We start from the raw sequence: 14,573 nt of genomic DNA, 5'->3' as shown, positions 1-14,573 counted from the left end.
CATCTTTCATTTTAAATAAAAAAATAAATTAAATAAAAAGTACTATTGTACACGGATCATAACACAAACTTAAGACAAATGATCAAAACTTATTTTTAGAAAATTACATCTTACCCAAAATAAAACACTTATTTATGGATCAAAGTTTGGTTGAACAAATCAGACCAGGTGTGCATTTGCCACGCTTTTTTTTTTATTACAAGTTGAACCAGTTACACATAAAAAACTATTATATACAATAAACTTAACTATTCCTCCTTAACTGTAAACAATTGAACTGTAAACCAAACAATAGCAATAAACGGCATACACATACAAAAATACATACTCAAGGCACACCCTTGATATTCTTAACAAAACATTAAAAGTCCCTTTTGTATGGACATGGGAGATATACAAGGGGAAAAGAAAACACAAAAGTGTAGCAGGTTCATCTCAAAGGATATGGCTAAACGTTCATTATTTTTATTAAAGCACAACCATTAACAAACTACGTAATATTTTAACTTTAGTGATGACCTAAATAACATGTTTAAACAACGAAATGTTTTTTTTTGTTTAAATAAACTTTGAAACTTTTGTAACTTCTTTGAAATGGAGACTGTTTTCTTTTTGCTACAGCTAGATCAATGAAGCACCCAGAATCACATTTGTTAGTAGAATGTAGAAAATGAACTTCCAAAGTTAAAAGTCTGCAGGTTTAAAAAAAAAAAAGGATTTGTATTGAAATGCAAAAGTTTACTCCGAAAAAAAAGAATAGAAATGTTAGTTGGTAATACCGATTATAAAGACCGAGTGTAAAAAGAGGTTGGAGTGGAAATGGGTCAGAGGCAGGGGAAGTGAAGGGGCGCGGAGGAGTAAATGGGGTAGCCCAGAGGAGGGTCGGCTGCCTGAACGGTTAAGTTTCGAAGCATGAAAGGGTGAGCCTGGATGCTGTAGCGCTCTTCGTCATCATTAGTAGCGTACAAGAGTTCCCAGGAGAGGTTCGCCCACTGGCCTCGTACCCCCTCGCCATTCAGGTGGCCTACCTGCACCAACTGCTCCTGCAGGGTCAGGACTCGGCCTGTGTAGGTACCCTGTAGACAAAAGATGTTCAAGAGGGTCATCTTTAGGTAAACAGGCTTAGAATCTAATATAGGCTGAAACTTTCACATCACCATGGCAAGATCATGTCCCAAGGAAAATAAGAAGGGCTTCTCCTGAAGGACGCCATCATGCCAGCCTTTTTCTGTCACCAGACCGATGTACCAGTCTCTTTCATAATCTTCTAAAGTGCTGAACAACTCCTCGTGGGACTCCATTGCCCCAAGGCTAGCCTGATCAAACAAGAGCTTGAAACTTAGCCTGAGGGAAAATTAAAAAAAGCAGAAAAGTCTCACATGTATCTTACTGAATAACATAAAATCAGTGGAAAATCATCAGCTTTAAGAGATTCTGAACAGCAGTGTCACCTGAAGGCTTTTAGTGTGAGCTGGTAGAGTTCTTTACTTGATGACAGCCAGTCGAGTCCTTCTGTCCATGGCACATCCCCACAATACACCCTGTATATGTAACTAGGACTGTTGAAGGCTGTCTCAGCACCAAGTGAGATAAGGCATGACAGTGCAACCTTAACATGCAGTTCTTTCAAAACCTCGTCTTCCTTTAGTGCTTTGTTCATGTCCTCCGAGGTTTGACCCTGCACGGCAACCCCAAACCGCCCCAATGTGAACCGGAACCATTCCTCTGGAAATAAAGGCCGCAGCGACAGCAAGCAGGAGGGTAGTAACGGTGCTGTCCTCCACCCCGGCGGTAGGTTGAATATTTCTGAGTAGGGACAGCTGAAGTTCAGATGGGGGTTCTCTCTGAAGAGCTCTGGGTTTAATCCTTTATCTACGGCTGGCATCCCGATGCCCAGTCCCAGAGGCTGCAGGGGCTGAAGAGCAGAGAGCGCCATGTTTTCAAAAAGACTATCCATTTCTACAGAACCTGGCAGCGAACCTCCTGTCTCTAGCGTTGTGTGTCCAGGTTGAGCCTCTGCAGTCACTAATGCCACAGTCCGTCTGGCTGGTTGGGGTCCAAACAGGTCGTCCTCGTCTGACCAGTCACCAAAAGAAGTCGTACTGGAGCTGTCTTGTCTGAATTTAACGGAGGATATATTTGATTCTACCATAACAGCTTCAGGTGGCTGGTTACACGTGGTCTGGGGAAACTGTGAGGACTGGGACTTCATTCCCCAAATCCCTGACCCCTCCTGGCTGCTCCATAGAAACCCCTTGTGCTTCTGTACACCATATCGAAGGAGCAGCCAGATCAGAACTTTCATGAAGTCATCCTGAAGTTTCCTCAAGTTTTCATGCGAGTCAATGATGCCAGAAAGTACATTTCGAGCATCAGAGTACACTCGCACTTCGAGCGTGGCGCAGGGAGTAAGAGCGTTTCCCCAGTGCGAGTTAAACCCGTGGCTAAAGCCAATACGCTCAGGATGTTCAAAGGCGGCCTCAAACACTTCATCAACTCTCCGAGCTTCCACTGTGTGGCAAGAGGTCTCCTGTAGCTCAAGACCCTGTAAGGAAATCACCAAACAAAGTGACGCTGCTGTAAAATTCCTGCAACAAGGTACATATCCCAAAGATTAACTGCTTACCTTAATATTGACTGTGCAGTAGCCATATCCTTTCTCTAGAATCATTATCCAAACCATACGATCCTGGAAGCGGCCAAGAAAATGAGAGCCTGGGGTTAAGGAACCTACAGAGAGAGAAAGGCATCTGTCAACTATGTATCTCATATTTAATGAGGTAAAATAAACAAACCGCAGTATGGAGTACACACCCAGAGACACTCAAAGAATCTAGAAACACACCACTTTCATTTTGTGTCACCTGTTTGCTGACTTTAAGAATGTCATGAGCTGCGTCTATTGCAACATTGGTACTGCCCTAGACAGCCAGCTGCACAAAGATTTAAATATTAAAACTCCTGTTTTTTTTTCCTTTGGTCAAGTCAAGGACAGACTCATGCTGTGTACACAACGTGAGCTTTTAATTTTTGAAGACGAAAGTCAGGCTAATTTGATGCAGATGCACAATAGCAGCAAAATGAAGCAGGCTATTCTTATGCATTGACTCGTGGTGCGTGGTTTAAGGATAATCTCACATCCCAGAAAGACATCTCGGAATAGTTCCAGCTGTTACCTTGTGATGTGAAGTGACAGATTAAGCAGATTCCTTTACTGCTCACTGCCCTGTGGCCCCCAGTGTGAGCAAAGCAAAAGAATAGGACAAACTGCCATCTCTCAACCAACAACCCAAATGAATAATACGTCTGAGCAACAGCTTCCAAAGCTCATACAAAAACAATAGGTTGGTAATTATGTGATCTATTCATGTAAAGCCTCCTTATCAACATCAACACACATTCCTAGCAGCAGTTCAGTTCAGCCTGGGAGTATTACGCAGTAAATGTTGTGGAAACATTTGGATGTAATGAATACAGATCAGAATATTTTTTGGGTCACTTCACATACAGCTCAACTCCATGATGGAACTCACGGTGGCTGCTCAAAACAGCATTTCTTTCTTTTTCTTTTTTTACAACCTAAAAAGACGCACTGTGCAGTATACCTTTGACTTATCAAAACGTTTGGTTACTGTACCAACAGGAGTAAATATACATCATTGCAAAAATAAATTCTTAGCTCTGTACGAAACCATTATTTGAACTATGTTGACCCATATATATATATATATATATATATATATATATATATATATATATATATATATATATATATATATATATATATATAGACACTTTACAAGAAGAGCAGAGAAAGAATAAAATAAACAGACACACATTTTACAGTAATGTGCATAGGTTAGTACTCTCCCTTTCAATCTGGCTTCTTTGTGTTTTTAAAGTACAACAATCAGCTTCTCTCTTGAGTCTCTATTTCAGACAAAAGCAACATCAGATGATCACTAAACCCTTATATTTAAAAACAAAAAACTATAAAGAATAGTAAATACCCTCTTACTTGCCTCTGTGTGTGCGTTGCTAATTGTTAGTTTTTAATTAAAATGATCTTTGAGTGTCTAAATAAACGGGTTTTGTAAAGTTTGCTGTACTAAACAAATCATCTATGTCAAACTGAAAAGATAACATTTGGATGATCTGAAAGATTATTTTACATAAATCTTAACAGAATTATTTTTGAAAGAATATAAACTACATTCTTTGTTCATTTGGAAACAGCTGGTGGTTCAAGACAACTGACAGTCTTCTCTAGAATCAGCATTCCAGCATTTACCCCAACAGGAAGCCTTTAAAATCAGATCGTCAGCAGCATTTCAGATTTTTTTGCTGAGATTTCTGTGTATAATTTTAATGGCATTACACAAGTACATGTTTTTAGACATTTAATAGAAAAAAAACAAGCCAGTATGAAAAACTACTTGCCATAAATGAACCACATAACTTCTGGAATAACCTATGGAGAGATGAGACCAAAGTGGAGCGGTTTGATTTTAGTGCTCTAGGTTCAAGATTTAGCTGGAGATGCATGAGAGCAGGGAACCTCAGTTATTAAGTAAAGTCTTGTTTAAATGAAGAAATTCAAAGGGCATGAAAGAAAACTGTTTATAGAAAGTCTTGTGGAACACGAGGGAAAGACGGTCCCATTACCGCAATTCCATCTAATAACTCAAATTTGAAATGAGCTAATGTCCAGCTTTTAGGAACTGAAGTTTTCTTTTTTTTTTTTACATCTTTCTATTACTTCTATGAATATATATAGGCCATCAAAAAGATCTGAATTTAATGCTAAGAACCATAGAACCATAAGCCATAATCAATGTTTTCGATGATGCATATGTCATTAGAGTTTGTAAGATAACATGACCTGTTTAAATTTAAACTGTTAAGTCTAATGCCTTGTTTGCATTGAGTGCTCCAGTCTAGTCCAGACCAGTCTGGTATCTGGTTGCATTAAGAATTGAGCCATCAGACTGGACTGAATCGTACTTTTTTTGGGTCCCCCTTATTTTTAGGTTCATAGAACAATGGTTAGCTTCACCCCTCAGGCGCCATGACGGTCCAACTTTGAGTCGATATGCTCACCTGAAGTGCCTGGATCATTCTTAACCGAATCTGACTGGACCGGATCGCTTAGAGCAGGGGTGGGCAAACTACGGCCCACAGGCTGGATCCGGCCCGCCTCCATGTTTGGTCCGGCCCACTGAACAATATCAGAGACCCATGTATTTTAAATCTGGCCACACGATCAAGACGTGACATTTTATTCTCCCCTTCTGCAGTCTGTGCTCCAACCTGAAACCCTCTAAAGATCCCTGTCAAATAGAACAGAAGACAGTCTTCCCTTTCTACGTCGCAGTTTATCTTTCCCGGTTTCGCTCATTCTTTCAGAGCGATTATGCTGCTTTTTTTAAACAGCGCACCCCGTTCTATGTCCTCATTGGCTGGAGACCTTATCAATATCCTCCGCGTCTGCTGTACAAAAACTCTTCAGATCAGAAATCTTTGATCGATCAGAGCTTTGTTTTCATTCTAAGATCCTGGACCTAATTTCTATGATGTTTTGAGAATTTAAACAAGAGAGAAAAGGGTCAAAATGTTCATGTCTGTCTGAGAAAAGTGTATTTAGGCAGTGGGGAGTTTTACTGCCATAAACGTCTGTAATCAGACTCCGTGGATTTCACCGATCACGGTTATTTTTAGAACGTAACTCCTGCAATAAACGAGGGAACTCTATAGTAGGGAAAAGGTAACGCAGATATATGTGTAGCTGCAGCAGAAGACATGGAAATTTCCTTTTTAATTATTACTGGATGAGAAACGACGCGCAGGACACAGCGCAGCTGCTCAAACTGTGAAACGTGTGATGAACTCAAAGTCTCTGCAGAATCATGACGGGAGAGGATCCATTATTTATTTATTTTTTGTGTTTTTATAAATGTATCAGTATATTTTTTCTAAATTTTTGACTTTGAAAATCATAGTGTTATTTCGTCATTATTTTATTTCATAAATTTATTAAGAGGATCATGAATGAATGAAACTTTATTCAAATAGCACTTTACAACTCCTTGAAGGTACCAAAGGGCTTCACAATAAAAAAGTGATCTAAAATGGGAACAAAAGTTTTAAACTAAAAACTCTAGAATATTCTGTTTTAGAATATCATTTTCAATCCAAATGTTTTCATCTACATTCCATGTTCTTTCATTCTCACTCCACGCATCTGCTCGTGGTCCAGCCCTTCTATCGAATTTTAGAACCCAATGTGGCCCGCCAGTTAAAATAATTGCCCCCCCCTGGTTTAGAGGAAACGAGGCTCATGTTTGCCCAAAGGAGAAGTCTGTAAAATCCTGCACTAGTCAACCTGAGATGTTTGTTTGTATTTTAGAAAGAAAAACTTGCATTTTTAGATATTTTTGCAAGAAATTTCTTTACAAATAGAAGGAATAAAAACAGAAAAAACATTTTCGTTTATTGTAGTGCACAGCAATTTGGTATAAACTTTTTAACGTTTTAGCAGTGAAAAATGATACCAAAAAAACCTAGTGATTACTTTAAACTCAGTATTTGTAATAGTAAATCTTCAGGATTGTCCTTCCTCTGTTTGTCTTCTATTTCTAGAAGAAGTTATAAAATGTACTTTTAGTTTATTTTTCCCCAAAAATATTTAAAACATGACATTCAAAATGTGCCACCAAAATAAAAGCCTTGACAAAAACAATGCAGCAATCAGAACATTCAGCCTGACACAAACAGTACAGTTCACAATGTTTCACCTTTCAAATTTTCACCTTAAGAGTTTTTTGCTAATTCTGAAAAAAGCAAAAACGTAAAACTGATTATTATCTTTCTTTAAAACATTTTTTTAAGACTTACTGCATTTTTCCTGCATTCTATTGAAGTTTTCACATACTAAGAAGAAAAAAAAAACTTTTTTTTCACTATTATATACGACGGAGTATTAGGGCCACCAAAAAAAAAAATTAGAGCCACCAAAAAAAAAAAAAAAAAGTAAAATTACGAGATTTTATCTCGTAAATTTAGGAGATAAAAACTCGTAAATTTACGACTTTTTATCTCATAAATTTACGACTTAAAATCTCATAAATTTACGAGAAAAAAGTCGTAGATTAAGGAAAAAACACTGAAGTTGTCCGTTTATCGGAACCTAGCTTGAAGATGAAGTATGTGGAGCCTTTTGTGAAGCTTCATTTCCGGATTATTATAGGTTTAAAACAAAGAGATTCTGAACGTTTTGGCGACTCAAAATCAGATTATTTTCCGTGTAGCAGTCTTTCCAGGGTTCAGTGTCAGTAAAGCGGAGTTTAATATGTAAAATAAGGAGCTCAGAGACACGTTTGGGTGTAGAGGATCGCTGCAGCCTTTATTCTCCTTTTCATTCACATTTTCTGAAGTTCATTTGTCTCATTACGTCATGAACCTGTCATCCCAACACCAATGCGGAAGTAAACAGTGTTACAAACGCCCCCTCCTGCAGATGAAATGTCCCGTTTCAGCATAAAACAATAAAGAGGAATTAAAATAGTGTTTTATATTAGCTTTGGAACGTTGAAAATGCCAAAAAAGTGCTCCTCCTTTTGTGTGACGGAAGCGTCACACAAACGTAGAGATCTTGTCTTTGGTGGAGGAAGAAAGGATTCAAGCGAACAGCTGCAGGGACACCGACGACGGCTTCATCGGGCTGCAGAGATCCTGCAAACCAACCATCAATAAATAAAACTTTAATGAATCGTAAATCAAACAAATGACCTTCCAGACATTTGGAACGTTATCAATAAACATTCAGCTCACCTGTTCAACAAAGTTTAGTCGGTCTGCTCTGCTGCTGCACGGCGTTCACCTGCTGCTCTGCATGCTCACTTCCACTGTAATCTCCTAAAATTACGAGTTTTTTTCTCCTAAATTTACGAGTTTTTATCTCCTAAATTTACGAGATAAAATCTCGTAATTTTACTTTTTTTTTTTTGGTGGCCCTAATACTCCGTCGTAATTATAAAATACTTAATGGCTTATTATTTTGAGGTCGGAAAGTTTTTAGACCGGAGGGAAACTTCACGCAAGAATTTCAACATGTTTTAAAGTCCATGTCTGTCCTTTTCAGTGGCTTTAAACAATGTTGGAAACTCACTCTACCACTCAGGAGAACGATCATTTGAAAAGAGACATTCTTGCAAATTGACTGTTGAGAAGCCTCAAATAAATATTTACATTTATTTTGGGCTTAAATTTTAATTTGACCCAGTGGCCCAACATTAAGACCCACCCCATAGTAGAGGATGTTTTTAGAAGTTTTTGCATCAGAAAATTAGCAAATTAAAGGCATAGACATCTACATTAGTCTTTGATTTATTTATCTGAAAATATCTATTTAAAAAGTCATTTTTTTCTATTTCTATTGTGATTAAATAAACATTCCTTTTAAAATGAATTTAAAAAAAAACAAATGTATATAGAAATGCATTAGGTAGAAAATCTGTGGTACACACATACTAGCAAAAACAAATAAATTAAACAAATATTTAAAAAAAAGGGAAACTGTCACAAACCACTTACCAAGTGACCCTCTGGCAAATGCCGTCCTCAGTGATGATGCAAGACTACCAATCATTTGCTTGTAGAAGACTGAATCTGGACAGGGGCAGGCGGTGCCCACAGGGCCCGGCCAACTGCGCTGAGGCCGGGGAAATCCCACAAGGAAGATTGGCAGCGTGAAAAGGGGCAACAAGGGGGCAGAGAGAAGGGCAGAAAGGGCCACAACTGCCAGCAGAAGTGGGCACAGGGATGCGTTCAGAGCCAGGAGAATACCAGCTGACTGACGGCGCTGCTTCTTCTCTGTCCAAGAAGTCACCAAGACTGTGAGAGTGAACTTTAGTTTGGCCATAAACTGCCTTAATCTGTCGATCAGGAGTCCCACCTGGATCAGAAACAAAGGCTTAAATTGCTGATTTTCTAAACTTGTTTTTGTTGGCATCACTTGAGTTATATAATAATTTATTGGATTTTTTTTGAAAAGAAAACTGATTTGATGAGCTCACCAGAAGCAGCTGAACTTCAGTTCCCAAGTTGTCCCACCCTGAAAGTATTGTATTTCCTTCAGCAAATCGTAATAAAACCACAATAACCATCTGAAGTAGAGCATCTTCTGAACTCTGCCACACCTGCGGAAGAAAAAAAGCATATTTGAAGTGGATGTTGTAAGAAACTGAATGAGTCAGATGCTTTTGGTGGTTATTTTAACAAGAAATTGACCTTTCTTTGTCTTGTTGACAATAGTCAAGTATTTGTTTTAGGTTTGCGAAATAACATACAAATTGTAAATTATAGCCGGCAGAGTTAGGAGTGAGAGACTATAATGAGAGCAAATGTACCACTCTGAAAGCTCGTGTGAATCCCACGCTGACGGAGACCCTGTGGGTGAACTGCACAGATTTGTCCATAGAGAGGAAAGCTATCATTGCGAATGGAGACACTGTGGAATAAAACCAAAGCACACCATTACATATACCATTTATAAACAAATATGAATCGTTTGTAACTATGTTTATATAATTTATTTACCAAGATAAAGGAGGATTCTTCTGAAAGCAGCAGCTATGTACAACCCTTTGCTCTTTTGCTTGAAAGTTTGCACATTGGTGATGCCTCTGGGGTAAAAAGGATTGAGAAAAACTCCACCAAACACATAAACCTCCTGGATCTCTCTTACAGCCCAACACACGCAGAAGAGTACGAGGAGGAGGTAGCTAATGGGAGCTTGTAATAGAGACTGAGCAGGTCCAGTGAAGTGATGCAGGAGTCCTCCCTCTGCCATGGCAACAAGAAGCAGAATCAAATGTAGCAGAAGTTCCCTGCCACCAAGAGCCCATCCAAAGGAACTAGGAGTTAACAGCTGAGAGACGTCTCTGTGCAGTACATGGTTCCTGAAAGTTGTGTTGGGTCTCCTACACAATGTGTGAACTTGGCTAAGGTCCAGGCTAAGGAGAAATCCCATGGAGACGGAGAACAGCACCACCCCCAGAGTTGACGGAATAAAGTAATTACATACAGCTACACTGGTGGATAAGCTAAACATTAATAGCAGCCTGTGGGAAAAGAGTAGACACACAAAATAGAATGTTATTAGAGGAGGGTAACTGCCATGCTTGTTTATTCTGTGCCATTTTAAGAAATGGGTGAGATCTCATCTCTCTGAACAAAAGGAGAACGTTTGATGCCTAAAATGGCATTGTATTAAATGTCTATAAAAGGTGTAAAACTGGCATTTTGTGCAACACTAGGGGTTAGATCAAATGTGTTTTATAATTTAAATTACGAGCAAACAAATGAAAATAGAGAATCATAGGGGGGAAAAAATACACGATGAAAAGACTTAGTACTGTTTTAATATTTAGCTACTTTAAGCTTCATTTTTAACCAAAATAAGCTCTGGTTAGAACCCCAAAATATTAGACTGCTCACCTGAGGTTGCTAGACATAGGCGAGCCACCTAAGCCAAAGACAAGGGCCTGCTCCATACCCCAGAGGAGCAAGGCATCCAGCGGTGGCAGTATGCCCAACGCCCACAGGAGAGGTAAAAAGAGGAACAGCACATGGAGCGTCTGACTGGAAAGATGGAGCTCAGGAACAGGATTTGAAAACCTTATTTAGAGTAAAATGCTGACATTATTATTGTAGCAGACATGAGCTCTATCCAATCAATATGTTCTATCTTGCTTACCGATAAGCCAAGTCCACGGCGATGAAAGCAAAAACATAGAGAGGCCGGGTGAGAGGGGTGATCTCATAAGTGTCCTGTGCCTGGAAAGTAGCTGTCTCTGTGGCTGTATTTACAATCAAGGAATACTCAGCTATACATAGTGTCACCCAACTAAGCACAAAGACTACAAGGGATACACCAATGCTACCATAGAGAGCAGTAAGTCTACCCAGGAACACATACCATGTTCCAAATCCACACAGAGCTCCAGCTAGTATTGTATGCAGCACCACATTAAGTCCAAAGCGCTTCCCAGGAGCAATGAATCGAACAGTTTCTGGGCTGACACAGTTGGTGAACTCCACTTCCTCTTCATCAACCAAAATATTGGGAGCACCAAGCCTCTCCACTGTGCTACTCTTCCGCGCTGCATAGTGTGCCAGGGCCTGGACAGCCACTGCAGCAGCAAACATAAGCATACCAGAGAGCACGGCAGCGTGAAGTTCTTGAAGCACCTGCAGCTGACAGAGCAGTGTGCCGATGCCCCCAAAAAGCCATGGCGTTAAGAACAAAACCACTTGGTTAACATAAACAAACGGAGGGGCACAGTAGCCCAACTTAAAGCGCGGACCTCCCAAAACTGTTTGGGGGAAGCGCTTCCAGAAGAACTCCTGTTTGTATTCATTGAGAAGGGGCACATCTGGCCCCATTCTGACCTTTCCCTAAAGAACGGGAGGTCATCTCTGTGCAGGAGGAGGATTACCAATCATCACCGATCAGTGGAAAAACCTGCAAAAAGAAACACATTCTGTTAAGTAATGAAGGTTTGCTAATTACTTCAGCAGAACAAGAATACTACAAATACATATACACAAGTTTTCCGTTTTGCCTTAACAAAAACCTTAATATTTGTTTTTTCTTTACCATATTATAAATAGTTAAACATACTGTAAATAATATTATTTGGCTATTCTGTCTATTGGCCTTCAAAAACAACATTTTGAGACAATGTTTGTAAAATAAACTACTGTCATAACTTCAATAATAAAGTTGAAGCATGATATATACATAAATGTGAATGTTTGTCTTTTTTGAAGGGACTGGTGTAATATTTAGCACAATCTTGCTGCATAGAATGCTAAAAAATGTCCTAACGGCTTAATCTTAGGTTGATATGCACAAGCTCTTGATGGACTTAAATGTGAAAAGACACTTTTAGCATTTTTTTTAATGATTGTCCCTTTATTTACATTTTGTGGACTTTATTTTAAATATTTTCATTATCTTCTATTTTTTTTAAATACACTTTTTCCCCCTAAAAGTAGGACTTTAATACTGATTATTCAAATAGCTCTTTTTTATGAAAGCTTGATGTATTACTATTTTCTTAGTGACTAAATGTTGATGTAACAAAAGTATAAACAGTTATTCATTTTATTTTTTTCTAAATAGAAACAGATCAGACTACATAAACGTTCCAATTCTCGTGGGATACAATCCATTAATTCTTATTTTACATTAAATAAAACATTTAATATTGAAAATATTCTGGTTGTAAACAACATGTTAAATTATTATGTGGAACATAAGAAGAAAAAAAAACATCAGATCAATATTACACTTGAGAACAACAAAGGACAAAAAGGTTTAGGTGCATTGTTGTAGTAATAGGAACTAAACAATACTTCATCCAAATACCTACATTTTCTTTACTATTTGTAATTGGATTTATTTAATCTTTCTGGGCTTTGTATATAATTTCAATTTCCTTGATAAAAAAAGAAGAAAAATTGCTTTCATGCAAACAAAAATTTAAGTGATGTGCAGTGGAGGTTTGACAAGACAATGAGAGTGAACAGAGTTGCTGTTACATTTTTAGTAATGCATGCAAAAACGTCTCGGCAACACACAAACATCACATTTCAAAGGAGCTAAATGCTATTCTGTTCAAAGCTTCAAATACATTGAAATATATCAAAGAGTATTTAACATGGATGAAAGTGATGTCATTAAGTCCACGGTACATGTTTGCTTTTAACAGAGGGTTAGAAGCTTCAACAACGCTTTTCGTTATTTTGCAGGCTGAACATCAATAATTAGAAAAGATATTATCTTACTTCTGATACAACGCTTTAGTCATGAATTACGTCTAAGTGATTTTTAGGGAGAAAATTAGATAGAAAAGCAAATATCCCCGAGTTGCTAGGAGAACACAACATACACAGCAGCAAACAACGATGTCTTGTTGATTCTTTTGGGGTTTTTTTTTGTTTTTTTTGTTCGTCTGTTTGTTTATTAGTTTACCTTCTTGCCATGCAACAAAAAACGCTCTTATATAATTATTCCAAGGAAGAAAAAAAGGTTAAAAATATAAAAATGTCTCCATGCAATGACATAATTTAGCTTCGTTAGCTTTAGAATTCTAAGCTAGCGATGGTAGCTCAACTGTTCTGTTAGTCTCCTGTTTTAGGTAAAATATAAGCAAGTTGTCAACCAGAGGAGGGTTAACTTACCTTTAAAAAGGAGACCAACAACACGTTATCTTTTCTGTGTAAATTGACGAACTGGTGGGAAAATTTCACAGAGGAGTGGTGGGAGAATTGACTATAGTTGCATTGCTTTGCTAGCTAGCAGATAGAATGCTAACAGACGAGCACAGTACACGGTCAGATTATAGCCAATCAGAGTGGCGCAGTCACATATACATGCACTGTAATTGGTTGGTTTTGTCGAATCCCACCCTTTCCATAATCAGCATCCCATATAAATACCCGGAATGTTAGCGCAAAGATCGTCTGGGGGAAGTTTAGTTATCAAAAAACACTTGTTGTTCCCCAAATACAAACACATTCGTGATAAATGTATTCATTTCTAATGCAAGGCATTGATGTTTGTGAGTTTGTATAGTTTTTTTCTACACTTACTACTTAGACCTGTATGCATTGAGCATTCTAAATAAAATAAAATAAAATAAAAAACCCTTGTTTATTTTACTGGTATTTTTCCTCACAAATTTTTTACAGTTAACTTTTTAATTCTATCACATTAAAATAACTTAAAAAAAACGAACTTAAGATAAATGTGTTTTTTGTGCTATATATATATTTTGTGCTATATATGTATATATTTTCGTCCCTGAACGAAAATTGTGTCCTTAAAATGTTATTTTTGAGGGGTGCAGGGGGAGGGGGTAGGCCAAGAAAGGGGCTGCACGATTGATGACAAGCATGAACACAAAATCAACACAAAGAAAGCTAACAATCTGGAGTGAAGGAGATTAAATTGTTGTTGTTCACTGGGCTTAAGGGAAAAAAGTGGCCAGCATGTTGTTTTTCCTTGTCATCTTGAAAAGCCCTTCCATTTTTTTCATGATACAAATACCTGTTAAAATAGACAAGCTTGAGACTGCAGTATGGTACCGTGAAATCTTGTGCAGCACGTGAACATCTAAAAGCAATATTTACTATTATGTCATTTAAGGAACAATTATGCAAACCTCCTGAGGTATAAAAGGGTAAAGCCAAATTGCTCAAAAGCCATCAGACCAAGCATTGAGAATTGATTTCTGTTCAAATTACCAGAAAATTGGGCATTTGTCTATTGTTTGGTTCCTCTCTTAACTTGTTTCTTTGCCGATTCAAAGAAGCGACAGAATGAAAATTTGAAATAATGTGATAAATGACACAGGTTTAACAGTCCCATAACGCTGAAAAGAAGTCCCACATACATATTGCCTTAGTACTTGCTCTTATCCAAAATGTCTACACAAAATAGAAGCATTTTCCTCTCCATTCTAATCTAAGTCTCCGTTTGCTCCTTATTTCACAGGAAACAAATT

The 14,573-nt window shown here is 38.0% G+C and overlaps 1 protein-coding gene across 1 annotated transcript; it reads right to left on the bottom strand.

Annotated features, from left to right (window-relative positions):
• Positions 1-171: 171 nt before the first annotated feature.
• pcnx4 (pecanex 4) lies at positions 172-13,589 on the bottom strand. The gene is made up of 11 exons (XM_004082550.5): positions 13,249-13,589; positions 10,757-11,524; positions 10,498-10,677; positions 9,598-10,121; positions 9,408-9,508; positions 9,075-9,197; positions 8,593-8,953; positions 2,627-2,730; positions 1,452-2,545; positions 1,158-1,344; positions 172-1,076 (listed from the first exon to the last, which is right to left on the bottom strand). Exons 2-11 carry the CDS (start codon positions 11,443-11,445, stop codon positions 825-827), a joined length of 3,615 nt encoding a protein of 1,204 aa, XP_004082598.1. The 5' UTR covers positions 11,446-11,524; positions 13,249-13,589; the 3' UTR covers positions 172-824.
• Positions 13,590-14,573: the final 984 nt, after the last annotated feature.

This window comes from Oryzias latipes, chromosome 22 (assembly GCF_053564925.1).
Source record: "Oryzias latipes strain Hd-rR chromosome 22, Olatipes_Hd-rR_3.1".
NCBI classification, from domain to species: domain Eukaryota; kingdom Metazoa; phylum Chordata; class Actinopteri; order Beloniformes; family Adrianichthyidae; genus Oryzias; species Oryzias latipes.
This window is presented reverse-complemented; position numbering and strand designations above follow the sequence as displayed.

Coding starts and splice junctions, on each gene's coding strand:
- pcnx4 (XM_004082550.5), bottom strand. CDS start 11,445: ATGGGGCCAGATGTGCCCCTTCTCAATGAATACAAACAGGAGTTCTTC. Junction 10,122..10,497: donor CCTATGTCTAGCAACCTCAG/GTGAGCAGTCTA, acceptor CTTTTCCCACAG/GCTGCTATTAATGTTTAGCT. Junction 1,345..1,451: donor CTCACACTAAAAGCCTTCAG/GTGACACTGCTG, acceptor ATTTTCCCTCAG/GCTAAGTTTCAAGCTCTTGT.